This window comes from Hylaeus volcanicus, chromosome 6, assembly GCF_026283585.1.
Source record: "Hylaeus volcanicus isolate JK05 chromosome 6, UHH_iyHylVolc1.0_haploid, whole genome shotgun sequence".
NCBI lineage: Eukaryota > Metazoa > Arthropoda > Insecta > Hymenoptera > Colletidae > Hylaeus > Hylaeus volcanicus.
Genome location: NC_071981.1, coordinates 19,721,953 through 19,743,092, shown reverse-complemented (window position 1 = coordinate 19,743,092; position 21,140 = coordinate 19,721,953). Strand labels below are relative to the sequence as shown.

The 21,140-nt window shown below is 36.5% G+C and overlaps 3 protein-coding genes across 10 annotated transcripts; 2 read left to right on the top strand and 1 right to left on the bottom strand.

The window, feature by feature from the left end:
- The first annotated feature begins 866 nt into the window (after positions 1-866).
- On the top strand, positions 867-2,069 carry LOC128878103 (transmembrane protein 170A). Its single transcript, XM_054125992.1, has 4 exons — positions 867-1,008; positions 1,153-1,427; positions 1,513-1,618; positions 1,707-2,069. Exons 2-4 carry the CDS (start codon positions 1,334-1,336, stop codon positions 1,900-1,902), a joined length of 396 nt encoding a protein of 131 aa, XP_053981967.1. The 5' UTR covers positions 867-1,008; positions 1,153-1,333; the 3' UTR covers positions 1,903-2,069.
- LOC128878090 (monocarboxylate transporter 10) lies at positions 868-20,562 on the top strand. Of its 8 annotated transcripts, none has more exons than XM_054125963.1 (9): positions 868-1,008; positions 12,547-13,027; positions 14,282-14,433; positions 16,873-17,146; positions 17,249-17,384; positions 17,713-17,875; positions 17,944-18,190; positions 18,276-18,416; positions 20,124-20,562. In XM_054125963.1, the coding sequence occupies exons 2-9, from the start codon at positions 12,598-12,600 to the stop codon at positions 20,411-20,413; spliced, it is 1,833 nt and encodes a 610-aa protein (XP_053981938.1). In that variant the 5' UTR covers positions 868-1,008; positions 12,547-12,597; the 3' UTR covers positions 20,414-20,562. The 8 variants fall into 8 exon arrangements, with proteins under 8 accessions (XP_053981938.1, XP_053981945.1, XP_053981940.1 ...); XM_054125970.1 differs by having other exon boundaries at positions 18,276-18,428; positions 20,124-20,262; XM_054125965.1 differs by lacking the exon at positions 868-1,008 and adding an exon at positions 5,492-5,630.
- LOC128878089 (E3 UFM1-protein ligase 1 homolog) lies at positions 2,180-5,201 on the bottom strand. Its single transcript, XM_054125962.1, has 4 exons — positions 4,971-5,201; positions 4,130-4,707; positions 2,546-4,048; positions 2,180-2,470 (listed from the first exon to the last, which is right to left on the bottom strand). The coding sequence occupies exons 1-4, from the start codon at positions 5,048-5,050 to the stop codon at positions 2,328-2,330; spliced, it is 2,304 nt and encodes a 767-aa protein (XP_053981937.1). The 5' UTR covers positions 5,051-5,201; the 3' UTR covers positions 2,180-2,327.
- Positions 20,563-21,140: the final 578 nt, after the last annotated feature.

Below are 21,140 nucleotides of genomic sequence, written 5' to 3'. Positions count from 1 at the left end.
GCTAAATTTTCGTCGAGTTCTGCTGCGTATTTTGATACGACTTGTAAATTCTGCGAACATTTTCATCAGGATAATTTACATACTAGAAATGTGGATACGATACACACATGTATATATATATATATATAGTATAGAATACTTTGCTACATAAACATAACCTCTAACCAATTTTATGTTTTGGTAATACTGCATATTTTGTCCCTTTTGATATGTGAAACGATGTTTTGGTAAAGCCAATGTAGATGTCGATATTTTGTCATCCATGATCGATCAATTATTTTACTAGTATTTTAAGAGGTAACCTTTGTTTACGCGCGCTTTTTCGAGTACAATATGTCAATTTTTACTTGTATCTAGTTTGGTATAACCCTAAATTCCCTACATGTTCAGCGCCATGTTTTTAACTAGGAATGTGTCGTTGACGCATAATAGATTGATAAATATATTTTTATTTGATTTTATTATACATTTTTCGTTAATGACCCTTTCAGTGCAAAGCTATAATTATTATGTACATTGTAACTTGTATAACTTTACTTCAATTTGTATCTATAGAGATAATTCGTTGTGTACATGAGCACATGTGTACATTTTTTACGTCATATGTAGAGCAAAAGACCTGAATTTTTAATTGTAACATATAAAAATCAACGAATCTGTATTGAAGAAATTTACCATCATAATTTTGCATAGCAATTGCAAATCACTAATAAGATGGACGATAGTCATTTCACCAATGGAAAGTCAGAACGCACCTAAAGCTTTCCGCGGGTTTACAGTAGTACGGTACGGGTAAATCATTTCCGTTTTGTGCAGTTTTGTGATAACTTGGCTTTCTAAGAAGTGATTAATTCAAACTGTTATGTTTGTGATTTTTTTAAATATTTCAGTATGTTTAGGAAATGTTACACGCAGAGTTTCCTATTAAATGTTTAAAGACTACCTACCAATATGGATATTAATAAATTACTGCGACGTACATAACATCAACAAAATTAGAATGAAAAGGTAAGTTAACATTTGTATTTTGAATATTTTTACAATCTGTGTTAAATGTAATGCACTTAAAAGTATAAGAGAAAGTTGTACTGATATTTGTACCATCACAAAGTTTTATTGTATCGATGTACATTATTACATTTCTTGTTTTAGATCTTGTTCATCATTGCCACTGTGCATACAGTTTTATATTCCGCGAAAGCATATAGAATAATATTTATAGATGTAAATAGTTAATATTGATATAGCTCTATAACTTTTCTAATGTCCTATGGATGTGCATAAAAATATCAATGTAGAACCAATAGTTTAAAGTAGTTACAAGATATTTACTATGGAACTACAAACAGATATTTCTACTTTGCGATCACCAGTTAATATGAGAAATACAGGCAATGTATTTTATACACCCTTGACTTCATTTGCTGGTATGTAGGTATTGTTTACAATTAGGTTTATGGTTATATATTTATTATGAAGATTTATGGACTTCCTTCGGTCTAATTGTTACAGAAATGTGGTATCAAATATTTTTATGGGCCCTATTTTCTTCTATTTTTGTTCATACCATAGCTGGTGCAATCTGTTTTGCTACATTACGACAACATAAATATGGAAAGTATGTAAGAATATAGAAGAAATCTTATCTTTATACAAAATACCATAGAATATGAATATAAAATAACCAAGTAACTTTTGGTTTAAAGATTCTTCCCATTGCTGATTATAATAATGGGTATATCGTTACCACTAACATCAGGAGTTCTTAGCTCTGCTGCTGTTGCTTTTGTGTATAGAGCATCACGTTATCCACTGCCACCATTATATGCATTATTCTGGGGTATTGGGCAGACTGTTGTAGCAGGATGTGTTGGATTTACAAGAATTTTAGCTACTTTGTAATACAAAGTCATTTTCAAACAATGTACAAGGAATATTAATATTAAGAATGGGTTGTAAGTAATGTATGATGAATATTTTGAAAAAACAAGTGAATACTATTTTCTTTGTATTAATTAGTATTACTTATAGACAATTCTGTATATGGAAATTTGTACATATATAAATATATCAGATAAACAATATAATCTATTGACTTCTATTATTTTTTAATGTTAGTAAATCAATTCAAATTTTGTTTTCATAAGTGACATGATTTAGGGTTTTTTGATGATGACAATGGGTTTTTAATATTATTTATTAAACCAGTGTTTGAGTGTAAAATAGTGCCTTCCCTTGATGTGATTTATTGTAAAATATAGTATAAAACTCTTGTATATAATTTTATACAACAAATAATATTTATATTTATTTACAATTATATATATTTATTCTTGTGGTTTATCAGTTTTTAAATGTTGTTTAAAGTTATTTGCTATATTCTTAATCTCTTCCAAGTTAACCTCTAATTCCTTGGTAACTTCAAGTTTTGTAGTTTCATCTGTACAAGTTAAATTTTTCAATACCATATCTGCAAAATAATAGTTATATTAAATAATACCATATTATAATGAATAAAGCATTAAGATGATTAAATATTTCATACCATGGTATTTAGACAGTACTGTCATTGTTGAAGGTTGTAAATGTGTTTGAAGAAATGAAAGAATTGTAGATACATGTCTTCCAGATATATGCACAACACTTTGTGTTGCTGCAATAAATAATATACTTGTAACTAAATGCAATGCTAATGCAGGATCTTGTGTAGCATTAAGCTTTTCTAATAAAGCTTGTCTGTGCCCTAAAATAAATGGTCTTTCCTTCTTTTTATCATACTTTTTTAGTACCAAACAACAGGCCGCCATTGCAGGATCCGCGAAATTTAAGAAATCTTCTATAGAAGTTTCAGCAATAGATTTATGTATGTTACTTAAAGGCTCTTTAACATCATCTGGTAAATCAAGCAGCATCTTTTGTCTTGTTTCTGCGGTAATATTGTTAGGAGCTTGAAGCATATTTTGTTGTGCAGCTAACTTAAATAATTCTGTGACAAATTCGGTACCAAGGGATTTTAATAAATATTTTGTTAAAGTTGGTTGATCTGCCTTATTTATATGTTTAATGCCTTTATCAAATATTTTAATGTTTGTTATGAAAACATTAAGCCGTTCTTCAACTTCACTTAAATTAGTAGTTTTATTGTTCTGTGATAACTGATCAGCGACAGACAGGGCATAATTATTTATTTTCGGTTGCAAATATAACGCCAATTCCTCTACTAAATCATCAATTACTGTTAAATTATCATCTTTTGTAATCTCATTTTTTATGTCTTCTAAAGGCACTAATTGAAGCTCAATTTTTCCTGATATGATTTTTGGATCCTCGTCATCGGAATCATTTTCACGACCTTTTCCTTGTAGGTACTTTTTTTTAGTAGATTTTGTTTTCGTCTCTCTTCCTTGACTACCACCACCTGCTTTACCAGTTGCTGCTTTTTTTCGTCGTTCTTCTTTTCTACCTCCTTTAGTTTCAAGTAATGAACTGGCTGATTTAGATTTAATTTTGTTTTCTGCTATAGTCTGGAACCATTGACCGCTGGCCACTACTTCCCTAGCTTTTGTTTCTGCTATAGTCTCAAAGGATTTATATAGAGATTGCAAAAATGCATCAGATATTACTACAGTATTTGCGAATACATGTGTATTATTATTTAATTTTTTTTCTACCATTTTAAGAAGCATTTCCATATCTTTCTCAGTAAATACAGATGGTAGAAGAGGGGTTATATCAACAAAAGATCCAGTTGCAATGGCTTCTTCAATGTTTGCATCTACCTGTTCGCTAATTATTGTACCTACAGCAACAGAGTCTAAGAAGATTATGTCTTCATTTGGGAAATGACGTTTCACAAAGTTTGGTGGATCTGATATTCCAAGTCGAGTGAGTGCATCATACTCTAAGTAACCATTCTGTTTGTAAAAATTGTCTACCCATTCATTTTGGCTTTTAGAATATATAGTTGGTATGTAAAGACTGTATGTTCCCTGTTTTCCTGCTACAATACCAGGAATTTGTTTCATTCCCTGTAAACTATCTAAAATTGCTGTAAATCATAAATATATATTTAAGTGCTGAAGATCTCATTATAACTAGAGTATACAATTACTTTATATTGTTTACTTACAGAAAAATAGTCTGTCAGAAATACCACACTGTTCTAAAACAACGGATATTGGTGTAGGTTTTGTAATTGCAGACAAGGCCCCCCTTATTTTAGTTTTATTTTTAGCTATAAAACTCTCTGTATAAAAGACTCTGGAGTCCTGTACATCTTGTTTACCAGATATTCTTTTTCCTAATTCTTTTTCAATAAGCGATTGCAAGAAGTCAGCTGGTAAATTATAATGTATCGTTAACTCTGTTACATTGATACTACCATGTTGCATTAATTTATCATTGATCTCTTCAGCAATTTTGTTCATGTAAGTTTTGTCAATGAGTTGTCCAAGTATTATCTTAAGCCCTTTATTGTACTTTTCTATTTCATTTGTTATCTTAGACACTTGAGATAAATTGATATTAAGAATCTGTGCCAAGTCCACCAAACTGATTCTTCCTCCATGAACGTACAATTCATCTTTGATTTCCTTTCCAAGGTGCTGTGGTGTAACATATTCTTTACCATCATTAGTAAATACTACATCTAAAAGTTTACTCTCTATTAATTTTGTTACAATTTCCACACAATTTCGTTCCGATAACCTATACGATAAAAAAAGAAACCAAGATTATAACAAAATATTCCAGTTTGAAATATGTTTTGAAACAAATTGTCATAACACGTATGCAGAAAACGATTGCGAGCAAATCGTAAGTCACTCGATGTATTGCGAGTTTGATTAATTGTTTTATAAAAATTGAACTTTTATTTTACAGCTGTTTACATTCCGTTCAGTATGTCATTGAAGAGATACAATCGTCAAAAACATATATAGATATAAATCATTCATGAAAAAGATTCATACTTTTGTAAGGTGGAGCTTAATTGTGCTTTTTGAAAATCAGCTGCCAATCTCTTGACTTCGTCCCAATCCATAGAAGTCATTGTAAAATTTTACTTCACTACTATATGTATCTACGATTGAAACACTTTGATACTGTTCAATATTGTTTAGAATAAGATCAGGTGAGATAAATGCACCGTGAATACTGGTGAATACCGATTGGGAGACCATGTATGCTGAATTCACCAGTAGAGGGCTACCAATGTAGTAAATTCTCGCATGTTCTTCTTCAGTACCTATTTCTTCGAAACAAGTGATCCTCCAATCGAATTCCTTTCATAGTTTTGTTGTTCTCAATTCTTCAGTTTCACTGGTCGAAACGAGTAAATATTTATGTATTGTGAAAACAAGGAAACACGCTACACACGCTAAGTACTAGTTAATACACATAGTACAACAGAAATATGAGATAGACTTTGTATATACTAGGATGAAATTAGGGATTTTTGTTCAATAATGTTTTCGAACAATATAAAGTTGTTCTTACACGTGTCTTTGGACATGCTATTGCTTGTGCGTGATGTGTAGAATTAATGAAAATAAATAACAAAATGCGAAGTTTTTTCTGTGAAAAATATTGTCTCTGAAGAAAATACTGTGAAGATGGAAATATTGTAAAATGTAAGGTTAGACCGTGTATGTTGCTTTATCGATTAGCTTTTTCGTGCATAACACCTATATCGTTGAATTGTCGGTTTTCTCAAATATATTGCGTTCAAATATGCATGATCAATTAAATTAATTGTATGTTTTTTTAAATGAAAAGTGAAAAGTGAAAGTGATTCATCAGTGACTTAATTGTACGATCTGACGAAATATATATTATTATTACTTTATCGTTTAACAGTACAGTGAACTTATAAAAAGTTTAAATATTTTCAATAATAATGGGAGGACTGAACAGTGTGATTTCTACAAACATACTGTTGTTATTATTAATTTATTACATGTAACTAAGGTATATAATCAATTATGCTTTTAGTGTAGCTGTTATCATTATGTAAATCTTGTGCGATTTCTTATCTATTATTTTAGATTATAATTTACCATAAACTGGATATTAATAGAAAAGAGACAGTAAAAGAATATTGTAGCCACCTCGATATGGAATTGCATAAGGTTGACCTCATTGGTGACATTATAGTCGTATCACACTTTTCTTTACTGATATCGACACAAATGCATTAATCCTTTATGCTTAGACTGATAATAAATTATCATCTTGTATTGCAAGGAAGAAAAATATAACAGTGTTATAAAATATATTATAATATATTAGATTTTACAAATCAAAATATTCACGAAAATTAAGCAATAACATTGTTGACATGAAAATATATTATTACGATTAGTTTACATTTTTTGTAACAGAACCATTCAATAAATAATATTTATACATACATATTTTTCTTGACACCATGATATATTTTTTTCACAATGTATTCATATTATTTTGAAATGATCAGTTTATCATTCATTTAGTTACTAGTATATTAATTATTATTGTTATTACTATATTTAAACTGTTTTACAGAATTTTTATATATTGATATATATATAAGCTTGGTGTATTTAGGTTAAATTATCGAGTCAATTCTCCAATGATCGCATTCGTGATTATTTTTTGATTTGGTGTGATTTATTTTTTTAATTTATAACATAAAAGTTCTTAATTTTTGATAATTTGTACTTTGTTTTTAGTTGATAAGTCAGTTGTTTTGGTATTATAGGTCACTGCTTAACCCGCGGGTCATAGGTTACCGACTACTGTTACGAAGGAATGTCTGACTGACAATCGATAAATGAAAAAGTTGATAAATATCGTTGACACAAAACCGTTTAAAGATCAACTAAGGAGACAACATAAGACGGTATTTCTTTGTCAACTGATTTAGGGTCATTCTACTGTTGTTATTGTTTACGCAACATGATCCGATTTACATGTTCGGTAATCGCAGGCGACTAATGATAAGGATTCAATTTCTCAACATTTTTATTTTTACTTCTTTTATCACACCTGCAGTACAGTATTATCAGTGACATAATTGGGAATTTGTAAAGTTATGATTTGATTTATTTTTATCAGGAAATGTTCGATCCAAGTCCAAACATTGTGTACAGTAGAATCTCGATTACCGCAGGGAATCGGTGCTAGGTGTTCTTGCAATAATCGAGGTACGATATTGGTTATATGGAAAACACGTAAAATGTATTTAGCTAAATATTTCATAAATTAATTATGTTCTAGTAATATAAAAAAGTGTCCTAGTTGAATGGTCCGATCGTGAAAGAATCGTGATGCGTTAGTTTTTATTCGTCGTCGTTCTTATTCGAGCACGATTTCGTCCATCTCCGTCGTGAAGTTAATTCGGTTACCCCGTCGTCAAACAGGGGCGTGGATCTTAATCGGCGATACGTATGGCGCGGCGCTTGCGTTAGCGCGTTTAGAGTGCAAGAAACACCAAAGTCTACGTGCAGTCAACGAAATTCGTTTAGCGGTATACGGGTGAAGCTGTATGTTGTATCTATATGGGAGTCGGGCAACCCGCGCGCTCCGACCGTTGCCCGTCACCCCTTTCCTCTTCGCCTATCGGTTTCGAGCTCGCTTTATCGCTCGTTAGACGCGTTAGTTCTCTTCTTAACGCGGAACTTTCGACCTCTCCATTCGCTGGTGAATAAAACTTAGTTTATGCTCGACCCTGTCGTCGGTGGGATCGGTGGAGGGACCAGCGGTCGGCTCAGTAGACGATCGGCTCGGTGGAAACGCATGGACTCACGAATCACCGCCGACGAAAAAAGAACCGACTCTGGTAAACTCGAACGACAACTATTTTCGACTATGCTTCGTTCTATCTGCGCTCTACCATTCCGTTATGTAGTTTCTTTTTAGAACCGTCTTTCTCCATCTTTCTCTTTCGCTTGCTCGCGGACTTCAGCTGTGTCTTTTTAATCACTACTGCGGACGGCCACATGTAGACGGAACTCCGGGTCAGTGTCTCTCAAACCACGCCTTCATCGCGGAATTCCTCGATTCTACTAGCACATTTTTTTTTTATTTTTTTTTTTTTTGAGAACAATCTAAAATATTTTATCTTTATCCTTTATCTTTTGTTCCTTTTAGTTTTGTATCGTTATCCTAAGTAAAAATTGAGAAGCAATCTTTGTTTACTCCAATTTTAGCAATGACTCGTGTCGCTCGACGGCCTTTCCACACGACGCGACGCACGAACGATAGCGGTTATAGAGATTAGGATAAGTCAGATTAGGACGACAGTCGGTACAACGCGAGTTTCGGTGATAATTGCTGTGCGTACTACACGTTGCACTGTGGTCAGTTGTGACCCGTTATCGTACGAATTTCATAAATCATACAATGCTGTATTTATCTATTCTAATAATTATATTTCTCTAAACACTTTAAAGTAATTGCGACACTTACTACCGGTATAGATCGTAATCACAACTGTAGTAATTATTTTTTTTTTTTTGGATTTAACATGCGTTGCTCTCTTTTTTCCTAGAGACAGAATTTGTTATCAATAACGGTTCGCGCGCAACGGGTGAGGAGATTAATCAACATGGGAGCCAAGTGTGATATATTTCGAACCACTCAATTTGAATGCAGATTAATGTCAAGGTTAAAAGATGCAGTCCTTATGGTTTTGAGCAAACAGCACGCGTGAATGGTTGATCAAATAACTACACGTCTCGCGAGCTGCGTTTCTCGTATGACAGTTTTCATGAATCACGTACAGTTTTTCACTCTATGATTTTGTTTTCTTTCTTTTGCTCGAACATTAAACATTGTTAAACGTTTGATTTACGTCAGCTGTGACACGTTCATAGTATTTATAATTTTTTATTAATACGTCATTGTAACATAGCGTGCAGAAACATCGAATAAATATATAGATAATCAATGGTCTTCCGTAATTTCTCGTTTGTTAACCAGGAGATTAGTTTATTCTCTCATCCCAAGTATGTGTTTGTCATCTGAGAAACATTGCATCAACTGATGTAACTGTCCTAACGTACTGAATCGATTACTTCTGATCATATCAATAACAATATCGCTGATCGATAAATGTTTGGAATCATAGACGATCATGTGGGATACTACAAGTTTTTTAACGATTCAAGTCTGATAGAAGATTAGTAATCCAGCAATATTTGATTTCAAATGCATTTTCGAATTGTTCTCCTAGGTAGAGAAACTTCGCTGTATAATACCGAGAAATTTCTCTCCGTTTTTCAATTCGTTCTAAAATGCACATTCGATGGGTAGTGTACGAGTACTAAAATTTGCAAGAAAACGCCAACTCCAGATTCGGTTTTCAAGTTTCAGTTGGCGCTGGAGTAATCTTAAATTCAGTAACCGCGAGCGCTGGTAACACAAAGGAGGATCTACTTGGTTCTTCGCGTCACATTATGTTACGTTAGAAATTCTTAACCATGATTTACCTACTAACAAGATGAGATCTCGAATGAAGAGCGTACAGAAATGCCTGAGTATCAAGCGTTCTTTGGTAGTTACTTTATGTGAAATTGTTTATAGAAGGTCTGTATGCGGAAAGAAAGAATATCAGACCTTCCTTATTATCTTTTATTTGACATTTGCAATTGGCCTTTATTAATCTTCCTTATAAGGAAATCGAACTCGTTACAACTTTCGAAGAATTCGCGGAGAACGTCCCATCCCTCTGCTAGATGCACGTATATTCTTTCCTTTTCTCGACCACCAATCCTATTATATTATAATTTACTTGCTCCATTATATTATTATTAGCTTCTTCGGGGCTTAGCTTGAATTAGGCCCGACCGTTTACTGTTCATATTAGAAGGTTGCATTGAACCATCATTACTTACTTTCGATCTCTTCGCTCGCATGACGGACAAAATTTGCAACGTTTTCAACGCCGTACGTTGCTACGCTTGCACTTTTATTTCTGCTCCAATCAGCAATCGTCACTTTGTCGGGTCTTGCGGTGTTAAGAATGACGTTATCAAGATAAATGGTATTCAAACAAATTAGAGTGATCATCACCCATTAACCTTTGGCATAACGTGAAAGAGAAACAAAACTACGACTTTTCGTCATCTTTTTCTGAACAAGTCGAATCATCGATTTCCAGCCAATTCGGAAAGTATGATTAAGTTAGAATAATTACGATTTAGTTTAACGTCGGTCGTGTCACTGGTTTTTCTATACATTGATTCTTATCGTGTCGAGTACACGTAATGTATTATGCACGTATGCGTGCTTTATGCATATTTATCAACACGTACGAATTGTCACGTGAATTGTACGCTCTAACAGCGTACTTGTGATACACAACAGAGCGAAGAAAACGGTTAGAAATTGAAAATTCATCCTCTTCGCTAAGGCGTCTAGCCACCCTGAACGCTCGCCAAATGGGAACTGATTCTTAAAAAAAGAATTAATTAAAAAATTAATCAAGTAATCGCAAAAATCCATTGCTATTCTTCAGATAATGTATCTAAAAGTAGTGTGTACAAATTTCAGAGCAATCGGACCGCACGTTTACTTTCTTTTGGGATTATCTCGAAACTACATTTTTCGAAATGGTACAACGTAAATCTCACAAACTATCGGTCCGATTGCTCTGAAATTTGTACACGCTACTTTTAGATACGTTATCTGAAGAGCAGCAATCGATTTTTGCGATTACTTGATTAATTTTTTAATTAATTTTTTTTTTAAGAATAGTACCCATCTGGCGAGCGCTCAGGGTGGCCAGACGCCTTAAGTGAAACGAAAATCCATTTAAAACTTCCTATCAATTTACAGCTACGTAACAATACACCGACATATTGAGCTTTGATATCGCGCGTTTGTTTTCCCCTCGCTGTTCGATCTTACATGAAAGCTGCTATCAAGCAACGCGAACGATTATCGCGTTCTCAACTTCTCTTTAATGTTCGTTGTATGGTAATTGAGAAATTCGAATAGATGTGCTGAACTAGCGCGAGCAAAGTTCCCAGCGCTGGTGACGAGTGCGCCCCGTGAGAGAGGGAGAGAGAGAGAGAGCCTGCGAGCGGAATCTGCGCGAAATTCGCGAGAGTCTGTTGCGAATCGTTAGAGCGAACGGGTGTGCGACTTGCTAGAGCGAACGGGACACGCTTGTAAGACAATCACATCAAACAAAATCTGTTTGTGGCTCGCGATTAGTTAGTCAGGCTTGTTTATTTAATCGTTAGAACGCAACCCCTTCGTGCTCCGCACCTTGGATGCAGTGAACATGACTTTTTATTTTCTATGCGCAGTAGTTCGTTCAGGATAAAGAATAATTATTCCGTTAACTGAAAGTATAGTTTTCACGTTTTACAAGACTTGCATATTTATGGTTCGATCAGGATCTAGCGGTTCGCAATAAATAACACAGCGGTTATTTATCGTCACAGATAAGAATAACAATTTCAAATGCAAACTACTTTTCGACTCTTGATGTTTGTTTGTTTATCTGGCTCTCTTTGCTGTCACTTTCTTATTATAAAAGAACACGGCTATTTTTAATCAACTGGATGACATCATCATAGCAATGCTACGAAATTTTAGTAATCTTATAGAAAAATTCTGATCTGCGCGGTATACCTTTTCTGTTGCAACGTGTTTGGACAGTGAACATTACATTACATCGAGGCGTAACCGTCGTTTGTTTTGGATGAATATAACTCATTTGTCTTTCTCCTTCAATTGCGTACTTTCATACTCTTCCCCTCCTCGTTAGCTCGATGCCTCTTCTTGCACGCTTTCCTTTAGGGCTACACAGGATAGCGAGAGAGTGGTGAACTTTGCGTATTTTTTTGTGACAGAAAATCTTCTTTCATTGAAAAGTCATTACGCGCGTTTCAAAGCTTGTACTTTCGTTTATTAACCCTGTAAGTTTCGTTTGGAAATCGGTAAAATTAAAAACGTTCCAATCGTTCTCGTAATACGAGTTTTCGAGGATAGCTTTCGCAGTAATCAGCGTAACTTCGTTATTTATATCCGAATGAAACAAACGAAACAGGTTACAAAATTCTGTTGCAAATTCACGCATGTCGGACACACACCGGGGCCAATTAGTTTTTGAAAAGAAAGGAAAACTTGGTTCGAAATTTAGTACACATTAATATGCGTTGGTTTCGCTTTATACGTTCGAGTTGGTTCATTGCAAAATCATGCAATCGGACATTATTACATTCGCATCCATGGGGTATCGGTGCCGTTAAAATGTTGGCTTGGCAAACCATTTACAAAATTCTTAATAGCCCAATTCGCACGTGTGTCGGTCTTTGCTTTGCTTTGTACTCTCGTGTCAATTAATCCAAAAATCATGAAATTTGCTACGGCGACTGTCACGCATAGGCCACCGGAGCCAATTAGTTTTTGAAAAGAAAGCAAAACGGGTTGCAAAATTCTGCCATCGAAGAATATACGGGCGTGCGTACCCAATCAAATTTTTATCGAAAAATAAAAAAAACAAAATAGGTGTATCGAATGAAGTTTTTTTTTTCTTTTGTTTCCTGTGCATAGTTCTCGGACATCCGTTAGCCAAACGAAAGCCAATCGAAAACCTAGTCAACAATGGCAATCGCAGATAACATGGAGGCGAAAAGAAGTTGCAGCGATGTTTTCAGCGCGACGAACGAGGACGGAGGCGAGGTCCAGCGACCGGAAGATAACTCCAATTTAAACGTAGAAGGGAATCCCCTATTGGAACCCGATCGAAAGTTCACATCGGTGATAATCGACGCTTCGGTCGCCAAATTGAAGAGGACGGACAAGGACGAGGACGATCACGCATCGATGAATAACTTAAGAAAGGATACGGAAACCGATGAACGAAACGTCGTTACTCCGCCGGATGGCGGTCTACGAGCATGGATGATCATGATCGGTAGTTTCGTTATCAACGGTGTACTGTTTAGTGTCATTAATTCGTACTCGTTGATCTATCTGGAGCTGCAAAAGCGACTGTTAGAATCCGGCGACAGCTCGGCGTCCGCGAAAGCGGGTAAGTCATTGATTCCTTTAACTTATCGATGAGCGAAAGTGACAGCAGGAACGATCACGATTTATTCACATCTCTCACGAAGAACCACCTGCCTTTTGGTAGTGTTACGATTACCCAGACATCCTGTATATTAAACATTTCCGTATGCAAAGCGGTGATAATATCGAATAGACTTATTAGGCGAAACAGGTGAAAGAAATTGCAAAAAGACAATTCTTTTCCGCGTGTGTTTCTGTAAACCTCTGTTTGTGGCGATTGCTCGCTGCAGTCAACGAACCGTACTCGCGTCTATCTTACCATTTTTAATATTTATCAATTCTTATTTAATAACGCATTAAGATAACGCATTATCTTATAGTTTCTTTTAACAGACGGATCGTTGAACTGTCTGGATTTCATTCACGTAATTTCATCGTCGACTATTCCTGGATTATTTTTTTTTTGATCGATGGAAACTTCAACTTTGATGTATTATTATCCGATTAATTATTTCCAGGAGTAAATATTGAAAATACGTATTTCCTATTACGTAAATATCGATTGGTTCGTAGCCCCATAAGAATGCCCAGTACGGTATCGTTTAATTCCTTTTGTTAATTTGTCCGTGGCCCATATTCGTGTGCTTCGGAATTAAATTCTACGTACTGTTGGTTTCTTAGACTTGATCGTTTGTTAAATGTAGCACGAAATAATTACTCGGGGTAGCGTATCAATTAAACCGATCGATCAGGTTAATCATCCGTAGAGTCAATGCTCTAGACAACCTGGATCTGAATTAGTCGACAATTACACGAGTATTAATAGTAACGAGGGTCAAATAATATTAATCTAGGGGTAGTTACTCTTTGCAGTAAAACTAGGTCTTTGCTAAGCAATGCGAGCAACGGGCAACGTTTATCATCGTGCGCGGTTTTATCAAAAATCAGAAGTTCACTGATCAAGATCGAGATAAAGCCAAGCGTCTCGATATTGAAAATAATTAGACAGATCTTACGCATAATCACATTACACGTAAAAAATCACAAATAAGAAATTTATTAATTAAGATTGAGATTGAACCGAAGGTTTCGACAATGATTGATAATACTCTGGATTATTTGTGTACTTGTATCGATAGTAGATTACATTATCGCGTATAGAAATATCGGTTACGCAAGTCGTTATGCATATTCTACGAGAAGCTTATTTGTAATTAGTTAATAATATATATTTACAGAATGGGTAATTGACGAAATTGCTAAATTCTTGTTTCAGCTTTGGTGGGATCGCTAACTATCGGCACTACGTTCTTTTTGTCGCCGATCTCTGGGATACTCACCGATAAAATTGGGATCCAGATGACAACTTTTCTGGGTGGCGCATTAGCGTCCAGTGGTATGCTTCTCTCATCAATATTTTCTAGCGAGGTAAACAGTTTTTAACGCGCCTAATATGAAATAAGCTTGCGATGTGATTCTATAAATAAATCGAAACTCATTCCACGCCTCGATCGCCTTAGAATATCGAAACATCGTTTATAACCCAATGTGTTAACGATGCAGCTCATCGGACAGCGTTCTACCTATAATTGTATGCATTTCCATGTTACAAGTTCAAGATAGCAGTCATCGCCGTCTAGAACAGTCAAAGTACGGTCAACTATTTTTATACGTTTCGATGTATTTTTAATATTGGCTGAACACTCGGTAGAGTTTTAACTAAAGCAGTGGAAGCCTGAGTTCGAAGATGGGCGATGCGCAGAAGTTCGAGATACTTAACAGGGGTCGCGGATCGAGGAGGCTGACAACCGTCGATCCGCGCCCGCGAATTCTTTTGCGCATCATAAATAAACAATCGCATATTTGCTTAGGGGTATCGCAGGTTTACGCTGCTGACCTGAATGTCCCGCATTCGATATTATTTGCCGACGAAGGTTACTTCACCGCAGTGTATCGAATTTTCACAATGCATGTCAGTGGGCTGATAAAAAAAACCTTGCGCCATTACGCAATTAAGGCGTCAAGATCAATTTAGCGTGAACGTATAGGCAGAAATAATTTGCGATCAATTAATCAGACTGTCTTTTATAAAACTGGAAGATTAATCGACGAAGACTGTGTTTGTACTTTAGGTCGTAGCATATTTTTTTTTTTTTTAAATTAAGCTTAAAATTCTTTTTAACCTTTAGCACCTTGTTAATGTTATTTATTAACGTAAGATGAAATAATACGTACGGAAGATAACGTAATACTTAGTCCTTGAGTACGCATTTCAGAATGTACGATGATAATGGTACCACGAAACTGTGAAAATTATTTTTTAAATTATCGTAATCACTGGTGTCGCTTTCATAATCTTTCATTGGAGACATTTCCTGGTTACCGTCGCTCACGTTTTCATAGGTTGTTTCTCGGAATCCCCTCGTCGATAACCAGCCGTTTACTCGTTATTGTTTTATTTGGAACTAACAACAAGCTCGTGATACAGATAATGTATCGTAGTGGTCCGATTTTAATTTGCTAGTTATACGCGAGGTTGTGACCCACTCGCAATGGTCTAAAACTATGATTGCAATATTCCATCACCGTATCGTGTGTCGTTTACTTAACAGACGCGACTACCCAAAATATCATTTCTAGCGATAGGTAACGAATGAAACTAACGTATAGTAATTTACGTTCGTTTCGAGTCGTACAGACTCGAGGAGAGCAGCAGAGCCAAGTGAATTATTGGATTACGTCCCACTCGAAATTGTGCATCGTGTGTGGTTTATGGCCGTCGGTGACCCACCTTGTTTTACTCGTTTGGCGAGACAATTCTTAAACGAGTAATTTCCAAATAAGTGAATTGGACGTGACCCGACCACCTTGATTCCCAGATTCAACACTTTGATTGCCGAGTACGAGTTAATTTATAATTATCTACCGTCAAACGTAATCTACGAGTGAACAATGATTGATGGGTATTTGAACAAAGATTCAAGACACTTTGCAAACAAGTTCTTCGGTTACACTACCGCTCAAAAGTATCCAAAAATCGATTTTGGTCGCAATAACTTTGATGCAATGTTAATACATATGTATTTTCGCAAGTGTCCGGATACTTTCGAGCGGTAGTGTATTTCGACTAATGTTTAAAATTATTTTCATACGCTGAACTTGTCAAGTTATACCACATGTTTTGATACCCCCTGTATGTACAATCCATACATAATCCTTACACTATTTACATGTTGTTTCACGCATACATCGTCTTTTCTATTCCACTAACCTATCGTCGCTTTCATCCCCTCAACCCTCCATTCTTATGTACATACATGTTCCCTTGCATTTATTTCGCGTATTCGCACCCAGCACACTGCGCTCTCCTCCCAGCCTTCCTCCCTCTTCCTGTATATCGCCACCAACCATACCTTTCTTGCTCCTTTGTCATCCAGAATTTCTCTTATCCTCACGCCCACCCCTCTTCCGCCCTCTACATCATCGCATCTGTCTAACACGTGCTACCAAGTCTCCCACCTTCCCTCCCCCTACATACCCTGTACAGCCCATTTTCCATCCCTTTCCAGAGCCTGTTTCCCACCTCAGTTCTGAACCTCGCCAATCTCACCATAAACCTTTCCTCACCTTTTTAGGTATCTCGGCAGTCCTATTGTTACCACCTTCCTGTACCCATCTGTTGAATTTTGTGTTCCTTATACCTTCTTCTATTCCTACCCACGAGAAATCGTCGCCCAACAGGGAGGATTTCACCTTCTATCGCACGAATCTTATTCCGTGCTTTGAAAAAGAAATCGGTTACTTACGACTAAAGAGCTATTAGGTGTTCTCACCACTCAAGTTACCTCTAGAATCGCTGTGCTTCAGGTGGCATTACTCTACTTGACCTACGGAGTTATGTACGGACTCGGTGCAAGTCTCGCCTACACACCGAGTTTAGCGATTTTGGGACATTATTTTAAGAGGTATTTGGGTTTGGTCAATGGAATCGTCACTACTGGAAGTTCCATATTCACTACCCTCATGCCATACTTTATGGAGGTCCTACTACGTCGTTTCGGATTGGACATCACCTTGAGATGCTTGGCTGTCCTCACCGCGGTCATCATGGCGTGCGCGGTACTCTTTAAACCGATTCCACGTAAGTCTAATTTCCTGTATCGGACGTTCACCTCTTCACCTCTCTGTTTCACTTGTATGAACCATCTTCGATGGCGTGCTTTTATTCGTCGATGTTTTTCAGTCAACTCCGACCCTCGGGATCAATTAAAGTCCAAAACAAACTTTCAATCCTGCTTGAAGGAAGTCGTCAACGTCTCCATTTGGAGGAAGAAACGATACGTAGTTTGGGCTAGCTCTATTCCCCTTGCTCTGTTCGGGTTAGTATTACTTTATTAACGCTTTCGCTGCGACGCAGCTCATTCCAATCTCACGCTTCGTATCCTTCGATCTGGTCGTTTCCATTATCGAGTCGTGGCTGGTTATTAATATCGAAACAACGGTGACTGACGTTAAAAATGTTCTCAGTCGCCACGGAAGCCGTCGCAAACGCGTAGCGTGCATGGTTGTGAAAGCGAACTTGTTTCTCAACGGCAATCAAGTTACACGGGCTGAAATTTAAGCCATTCTACGAGAAATAACCGCAGCGAAAGCGTCGAGCGTATAAAGTGACATGGGTTTTCAGATCAATGACAATGTTCATTTCAGGTATTTCGTACCGTATGTTCATATAGGGAAATTTGTTCAGAAGGTATTTCAAGGCGACGAAAAGCTTCCGATTATGTGCATCGGCATCACTTCCGGCATTGGTCGGTTAGTTTTCGGTTATATCGCCGACTTGCCTAGAGTGAACAGAATATTGTTGCAACAGGTAAATTCCACACTTCTCGATACTTTGGTAACTCTTTAAAGTAACGTATCGATTTTCTTGATCGTCAGATATCGTTCGTTAGTATTGGCATTCTCACGATGCTCCTTCCTATTACCCCTTCGTTCACCGTGTTATTAGTCATAAGTCTGGCTATGGGATTGTTCGATGGATGCTTTATATCTCTTCTGGGACCGATTGCCTTTGATATATGCGGTCGAGAAGGAGCAACCCAGGCCATTGGGTTCTTGTTGGGCATGTGTTCCATACCGTTGACCGTGGGCCCACCGATTGCTGGTATTCTCTATGATCTCACCGGTAATTGCATTCTTATATATGTATATATTTATTTATTAGCATTTTAATAGTCCTTGAAATATGTTTTTCTTGTTGTTTTGTTTAGGTAGCTATGATCTGCCATTCTTCCTAGCTGGCATTCCGCCAATAGTAGGGGGACTTACGATGTTCCTAATAAAGTTCGTTAAAGACGAAGACCATGACTCTGTCAGAGAGAACTCGGAAAATAAGGCAGCTTGTCAGAATGGTCGGTAAACAGGTATTTGTGCATCACTTATCTAACTAACAGAGTTTGTTTCTCCATGTGGTATCAAAACCCGCGTGTGTCGGTTTCTAAAACTGTTTTCACGAAGGCAGTTGAAACCTTCACGGAAAGCTTATTCGAAAAAATAAAACACGAATCCGGCTGCTGTCGAAGGGAACAGAGCACTTGGTAAAATCAATTCAATTTTTCGTGAAATTTTGTTTGCATATTTTGCTCAACATTGATTGCTTCTCTCCTTCTCTCTTTCTCTCTCTACATATATATATTTAAATATTGCATCATTCGCTGACATTTATAGCATGCCTTTGTATCTCCGCTAATCCCTTTGCATGATTAATTTGTACATGTGAAAAATTCAATGAAATTCTGTCTGGTGCACCGACTAATTGCTTTGGGAAATACTCTTGCGTAATAAGAATTGAAATTAATGCAAACGAGGGCAAAATTGCTTCCGAACATATACCGATAGTCATGAAATAATATTTTTCCGTAAACATCGAAATTACTTTATACAAGCAATAATTGTTGGGCCATTAGCGATGTTAGTTGTGCGACAAAATATTTTTTAACGAGTCATGCCTCCAATTAAGGGATACCCCAAAGGAATTGTTAAATATTTTGTTTAGAAAAACCATCTATTTACGTGTAATTGGCTAGTCCATATTCTAATTCTAGACTATATTTTGTAAACATTTCGAAGGTATCGCAAAAATTGGACTATTTGTGAAAAGGTAACGCAGTAATAACGATACGTACAACCTGCAGTAGCATTATTCTCAACATTTATTCTCTTTTTCCTGTTTCAAATCTACCAAAGCTCGATGATTCACTCGATGCTAGGTGGAAAGAGATACCTGTATGTCACAAACATGATTTTTGCGAATTACGAGTTCCGTACATTATTTCAATTGTGTCATGTACAGAATCAAAGGTGAAAAGAGCTCGTTTCTGGGTAACGCTTCGCACGATCCATTCATGCGCTCGTAAACGAAATATGAAATTCAATTAAAATACGTCCGCGGGACATGAGTTTGATGTTTTGTCACTGTTTCTCCCTCTATGTTATGCGAATAAAAAATTGGTTATAAAACCAACTTCCAACCGACGCGGAACTCCGTAAATAATTTTTTCCCTCTGAACTGACTTTGGAAAATGTCTACTTTTCCCTTCTTTTCTTTCATTAACACAAACGAGAAGGTATTTTTGTCTTCTGCTAACACGGTACTGAGTGAACTTCGTAACTATGTCACTTTGATTATTTTCAGTGTTAGGATCTCCTAACGAGATTTCATTTCTTGAAAGATTTAAAATGATTCATCGCACTGGCCATAGAAGCATCGATTATTCAGTAGCGTAAATGCAGTCGTATAATGTATTTTTATTTAAAGCTATTCACTTACATATATTTATTTGCTATACTAAACAAAGGCTCCTATGGCTGGCGTCATGGGTCACTCGTAGACCCCTATCACCACAAATAATCACAGTGCTCGAGTTACATCTACCACCTACTACCGCATACTTCCGCTAGACCCACCCTATTTAGCAAGCGCAACTTCTTCTGTAAATATTTCTGTGAATTACGCTCGTTGCACGCGGAACTCGTTTCCAACAGTCACGTCTGGCTTGAAAACAGCTACCGAACTCCTATTGGCCCAGTTGGAAAACTATTTTGCTTACAATTCACAGGTTGCTCGAGCATCGACTTTCTGCCTCAGTGCTTCGTGGCTACTCTTAAACACATGTGCGACTCACAGGAGCAACCGAGCTGGCAGACGATGCGTCGAAACGTGTGCAATCACCGTCAAAGATGCTGCGGATTTAGGGAAGTCAACGTGTGCGAGGTACACGGGACGAAGTGTCTTGATCGTCACCGATATTCGGAGAGCGTGCCATTATTGTACGATGAGAGCCAATCGCTCAGACTGAACGGTGACTTCCAAAGGACGGCTAAGTCGTCGATGTTGCTCACCTTCTAGTTTATGCACAAACGTAACTTCGAATAAATTGCAACGGTGGTATTTTTTATTGCCAATGCTTTGAAACGCAACGAAGGGTTCTCATCTTGCAGACGATGTTCGTATTCGTCAAACATCAAATCGAAAAAGAATAAAAAAAAAGGATAAAAAGAACAATCGTTTATCTATTAAAATATTTTGATGTCGACTAATACAAACATTCCACGCAAGATCGATCCCCGTTATTGCGTTTTGAAACTTCGGATAATTTGAAGAGGTAGCTCCGATGAGAGCAAGAGTTGCTTGGGTTGCTGCACTTAAAACTGAGATTTTTGGGTATAAGGAAATACCTTAATACCTTCAACTGCGGAGCAATTTAGTATGGAGTATATTTTCAAAGTAGCGATAGAAACAATAGATCTGAATACTACCATCACAGGGAGTAGTCTATTTTTTAACTTTTGTCCGGCCGTAGAAAATTCGATTCCTCGGTGTGCGTAAAAAATGTTAGAAGAGTCGTGAATTTTAGTGGTTGAAAGGATGTAAAATGGAGTTGAATCCTGATTGGATCCTGCAATTTTAACGTGTTATCGACGTACCCCGATAGATTTTCTCTGCGTTCGTCAAGGTTTGTCGCGGGCAGACTATGATCGGATGAGTAGCAATTATCGTAGTTCAATGATGTCAATTTAACTTCAATTTGAAAGGTTTCTAGACAATGATGGAATAATTACGGGGAAATAAACGT